This window comes from Equus caballus, chromosome 12 (genome assembly GCF_041296265.1).
Source record: "Equus caballus isolate H_3958 breed thoroughbred chromosome 12, TB-T2T, whole genome shotgun sequence".
In the NCBI taxonomy this organism is placed as follows: Eukaryota; Metazoa; Chordata; class Mammalia; order Perissodactyla; family Equidae; genus Equus; species Equus caballus.
In genome coordinates, this window is record NC_091695.1 from 27,766,730 (window position 1) to 27,772,684 (window position 5,955).

General features: G+C 38.1%; 1 protein-coding gene across 1 annotated transcript; it reads right to left on the reverse strand.

The window, feature by feature from the left end:
* Nucleotides 1–2,034: 2,034 nt before the first annotated feature.
* Nucleotides 2,035–2,991, reverse strand: OR5A24 (olfactory receptor family 5 subfamily A member 24). Its single transcript, NM_001391364.1, has one exon. The coding sequence runs from the start codon at nt 2,989–2,991 to the stop codon at nt 2,035–2,037; it is 957 nt and encodes a 318-aa protein (NP_001378293.1).
* Between the last annotated feature and the right edge of the window lie 2,964 nt (nt 2,992–5,955).

Consider the following 5,955-nt stretch of genomic DNA (forward strand, 5'->3'; position numbering starts at 1 on the left):
TTTATGAAACAATTAAAAAGACTGAGGTAGGTTTATGTGTATAACATGGAGAGAGCTCCAAGAAATAATGATTGAATGAAAAAAAATCAAGGTCTGGAATGATCATTCAGTATGATTCCATTTATGTAAATACACACAGAGCTACATAAAACAATATTACATGATTTTTATTTGTACATACATGAATATTAATATGCAGAAAAAGTGTAAATTTACATACCAACATAAATAATTGTTACCTCTTTGGGAGTACAGAAAGGAATTAAAATTGAGGGTTATAGCTTAAAGGAGATGTTTTCTTACCTGTAGTGTTTTAATTTTCCTTTTTAACAAGGAATCTGTGCATATGCTATAGAATTGAAAAACAATTTTTAAAAGCTGCTGGGAGCAATGCTTGGCTTACAAAAAGCATCTAATAAATGTTAATCCCTTCCTTTGGTATAAAATCTCTAAGTTGTCTGTGAAGTGAATTTGGGTATATTTATTCTCTGTGCTTAACAAATATTTGTTTAATAAATGAATAAATATCCTATGCTTTAAGGAAACCATAGAGAGCAGTTTAGACAAGGATATTAACAACTTGGGAAGAAGAAAGATAACTAAACAAGAAAAAATAATATAGTCTCATAGGTACTGATAGATGAATAAAGGATGTTATGGGAACACGTGCAATAACTTTTAACATGGTTTAGAGGAGTAAAGGATCAAGCAGCATTTTACAAAGGAAACTTCAGTCTAAGTCGTAGCCTCTCCCATCGAGAAACTGCCAATAATCCAAGTGGTCAGAGGCTAGATCAAATAACAGCATGAATTGAAAGGAAGATTGAGGCAAAATAGTTACAGACAGAGCTGATGTGACTTAGGGTTGGCTGTCATGATTTTCCATGATTTATATACATAATCATTAAAGAAGCAGGACTTCAGAAATATTTGTCCTTTGCTCAATAACCATCTTGTAAAATAGGATCCAAGATCACTTAAAATCCACATTAAATTCTGCTGCAACTCACTTACTTTGTTGTCCTATCTCAGATGATGTTATGGAATGGGGTCCCTTCTAAGATAATGCATGAAAATGAAAGCAGGGATGTCAGAATCATGGGACAGGCTGAGATCACATTCCAGGAAGACAGTAGACAGGATACAACTCTAATACATGAAGTAGAAGTAAACTGCGGGTGGGGTGAGGACAGAGAGTGAGTCAAATATCCACACAAGACCATGAGTGAGAACTAGTTTAGAGAGCAGATATGGAATCAGAGCTTCCAGAGAAGCCTCTCTTCCCTGACCTTGTCCCTTAAATCAGGTGGTTCTACCCAGTCACTAGGAAGTTTCAGCCATGAAGGTTAACCATATGGTACTCTACTCTCCTTTAGGGCTTCTCACTTACCCTATCCCTGCTGTTTGCTCACTGTGACTTCACAGCTTTGGATTTGTTGGTTTGGGCCCCTATGTCTGGCCCTACAGGACCCCATGACCCCAAAATGGTGGCCCTTGGCTCTTCTCACACATGGTTTACAGATACCCTATTTCTCTCCTGGCTCTGAGCAGCCATTGCTGAACCCAGCTCAGTTGGGGTTCTCAGGTCCCTAATCCTTCCTGGTCAGTATCAACCCTTGGATAGGTAAGAATCCAAGGCAAGGGGAACAGAAAATTTGTCAAAAGAGTGAATGGATTAGTATGAGCAGTGTTACTGTAGAGAGGTCTCTATTGGACGCTCATGGTCCTGGGGCCATGCATTAGTTGTCTCTGAGGTGTGATAACCTGGACACAACACCTGAGACCATAAAGCTAAGGAACGCCATGGAAAAGCATATTTATTTTCTATTGCAAATGAACAAAACTGAAACTTTATCAGTTTATGGCAAGAAAAGTAAAGGGAAGAAAGCAAACCTTTGTTAAGCCTAATTGTACAATAGCCATGTAGGTTGGGGATCTTATTTAAAATAGCTTCTTTAATTTATTACTCAGATTCTGTGAGCTGCTTATTATCATGCCTGTTTACATATAGCAGAACTTAATATTTTTCTTAACTCAAGGAACTCTAAGACAAAGAGAGGGCATCTGCTTCTTTCTCTCCTTGAGTTTTTTCAATGCATCTTTGATTTCCTTGTTTCTCAGACTATATACGATGGAGTTCAGCATGGGAATCACAGCTCCATAGAACATGGACACCATTTTATCTTGGTCCCATGAGGAGCCAGTACTAGAATGGAGATATGAGAAGAGACCAGAGCCATAGAAGAGAATCACTGTGGTCAGATGAGAGGCACAGGTGTTGAAATCCTTCATCCATCCTTCGGTTGAATGGATCTTCATGACAGCAGCAATAATGTAGTCATAGGAAATCAGGATAATAAGAGCTGATATCCCACCAACTGCACACACAGCAAAAGAGTTCACTACCTGGCTGAAGAAGGTACTGGAACAAGACAAGATCAGCAGAGGCAGCAGGTCACAGAAAAAGTGGTTAATGACTAGAGGCCCACAGAAATGGAGCCAGAATATGGAGCTGGTTTGGACTAATCCAGTGAGGAATCCTCCAACGTATGCTGTCATGGCCATACCTACACAGATGGTTGGCGACATGAGGGTTGTGTAGAGCAGCGGGTTGGAGATAGGAGCATACTGGTAATATGCCATGGCTGCTAGAAGAAAACTCTCAGTGGCTCCCATCCCAATGAAGAAGAAAAACTGAGCAACACAACCCACAAAGGAGATAATCTTCTGCTGCTTGAAGAAGTCGCAGAGCATCCTAGGAGTGATGGAGGAGGTGTATAAAATATCAACAAAGGACAAGTTACAGAGGAAGAAATACATGGGGGAGTGGAGGTGTGACTCCATCCTGATCAGGATAATGAGGCTCAGGTTCCAAGCCAGAGTCATGAAATAGATCCCCAGAAACAACACAAAGAGGATAACCTTCAGCTCTAGATGCTCTGAAAATCCCAAAAGGATAAAATTGGTCATCATGCTGGTATTCCTTCCCATAGCTATATATCTTCTCTCTGCTGCCTTCAGAGCCCCAAAGGGAGATTCCTGGGACAATGAAAATCCAGGTGAAGAAAACTTTTTGTTCTGTCAAGGAATCATAGACTCCAGAGTCAGAAGAGACACTGGAAGGCAAATGTCCTATCTCCTTCTGATGGAGAATTTCCCTTTACAGCATTTATTGGGTCTTTTATGAGACCATTGTCACCCTGAAAAGATGCATTTGTTTATGCAAAAGTGATATGCACCAGAATAGACTGGAATTTTTGCATTATCTGAATCATCACCTTTACTGTCAATGTCACCACTTTACTGGAGGTAGTTATTAATAGTTCTAGGACGAAATGTCCCCCCCCCCCATTTTTTCAGTTGCTCCACGCATTGTTGTTGGATTATTGAGCCACTCAAATTTATACTAGATACTCTAGTCTTTTTTTTTAAGAAAATAAGTACGTTGAAAGTTGAAATGCCCAGAGAGGCAATTTTGTGTTTCTTATCATCATAGTTTGTTCTGATCAGGTTTTATGGGGTCAAAGTGTTCTTTGTCTTGAAAGCAGTGGAGTAAAGCACATAGAGATGTGAAAAACTGGCATCCCCTTTAGAGATTAAAGAAAGGATTAAAAAAAATACAAAGGTTTAACACTGAAATGCTACTACTCATTTTGCACAAATATTATCAACTGATCAAACACCTTGCACCATGTGTTTGACAGAGCTAAATGTGGACAATATAGAAAGTAATAAGACAGTATTATTAAGTTCAAAATATTCAATGTAACGCATAGGACAGACAGGAAACGGATAAATCACAGAGCAATGTGACAGGTCCTCTAGGAGAAGTATTTGCACAATGCCCTGGATCTTGGAGATAGAAAGTGGAGGCTTCTGAAGGGAGATGTGTTTGAGGAGGAGTCCAACAATGAATAAGGGGCTAACAAGATAAAAATTTGTTGTGTGAGGGTGTTGGGAGGCAGTTGGTTCAGAGAGGTTTATATTAAAGATGGGAAAATCACAGGAGAGCACAGGGTTTGAGGAAACTTAAAATGTCAGTGTGGGTGCTGGCCTGATGGTGTAGTGGTTAAATTCTGTATGCTCCACGTCGGAGGCCTGGGTTTGTGGGTTTGGATCTTGGGCCAGGACCAAACCACTCATCAGCCATGCTGTGGTAGTGACCCACATACAAAATAGAGGAAGATTGGTCACAGATGTTAGCTCAGGGTGAATCTTCCTCAGGGGGAAAAAAAAATCAGCATTGCAGGAGCACAGAATCAACGGGGTTAAGGGAAGCTAATAGAAGTCTAGTTTTGAGAGACAATGGGATGTGGAGAAATAGTGAAAAACCTTCAAAAGCAAAGATGGCAAGGATATTTGTTTCATATATATATATATAATTGCATATACTGTATATATAATTGCATATGCTGTATATATAATTACCTATATGTGTGTGCACATTCATATTTCATTTCAACCTTCTCTCCACTTCTGGACTTATGCCCCCCCTTTTCTCTGTTCTGTTTTCTTGATAGTACTTATCACCTCTACCATAGCATAGAATTGATTGGTTTGCTGATTATTGATTGTCTGTCTCCCTCCACTAGAATGTAAGCTTAACAAAGACCAGGATTTTTAGGAATTTTTGTCTCTTTTTTTTTTATTGAAGTATCCCAAGCACCTAGACCAGTAGTAGATGCTCAATAAATGTTTGCTGAATAAATATCATGTTAAGGAGTTTGACCTTTCTCTTATGGGCAAGAGGAAATACATGAAAGTTTTGTTTTTTTAATTTTACTTGTTTTCTTTGTAAACAGGGAACTGGTTGTCAAATATGTGTTTAATAATATAACTGAGAGCAGTGTGGAAGTGTAGAAGCAGTGTGAAAGATGGACGGGAGTGAAAACAGACTGAGAAGGAAGACTAGATAGTTGCTTCAAATGCCAGGAAGAAAGCTATTAATGATTTGAATTGAGACAGATTTAGAAACAAATGCTCCCCGGAGATGTAACAGCAGCATTCATTCTTCAGTGGCAGGGAAGAGAAACCATACATGGCCAGACAATTAGTCCCTGTCACCCTTATTTCTCACATTTGCAGTAATCATCAAAGGTATATTTTAGCAAGATCCATCATGATTCTTTTCTATTTGAATCCCAAGAGTCTATGATATATAATCTATTGCATTTTTAGAGTGTGATAAAAGCTAATTATCAATTATTTTATATCAATAATCTGTTTAGTTTGACCTGGATTATGTGGTGGTAAAGATATAGAAATAGTGTATGACACACATTAGATTTTCTTGTAATAATTATATATAATATATTGAATTAATATATTTCATATTATATATACATATATACATGTACATGTCCATATACATATACATATATACACACATATATATTTTAGTTTCCATGGTCTGAGAACCACCAACACTTATTTTTACAGTGTGTTTGAGTTTATGCAGCATTTTCATATCCATTGTGTTATTTGTCATCATCCAGAGTGGGGCTTTGATGTCAAACAGAGCTGGTCTCTAATCCTTATATCCTTGCCACTAGCTGTGTGATCTTGGTCAAGCTGACACATCACTCTTAAATCTCCGTTTGATTTTTCTCAACTGTAAAACAGAGGCAGTAATAGGACTACCACATAGATTGTGAGAATTAAATGAAATAACCTAAATCAAGTTTGGGAGAGAAAAATAATTTTTATTCCTTAACAAATGATCAGCACTGTAAGGATTTGAACCCAGGTCTCTTCATCTCTAACCCAAAATCTGCTCTCTACAGCGCCTGCTGCCTCAACACAGGTGCATGTAGTTATACACGATAATAATGGCTACATTGGCCATATGCCCTTTACTTATGTTATTGCCAGTATTTATAGCAACATCTTGGCTTATTTCATAACAATTAGCACACTTTGTATTTACTTTTGTTTGCTGACTTGTTCTATCTATAT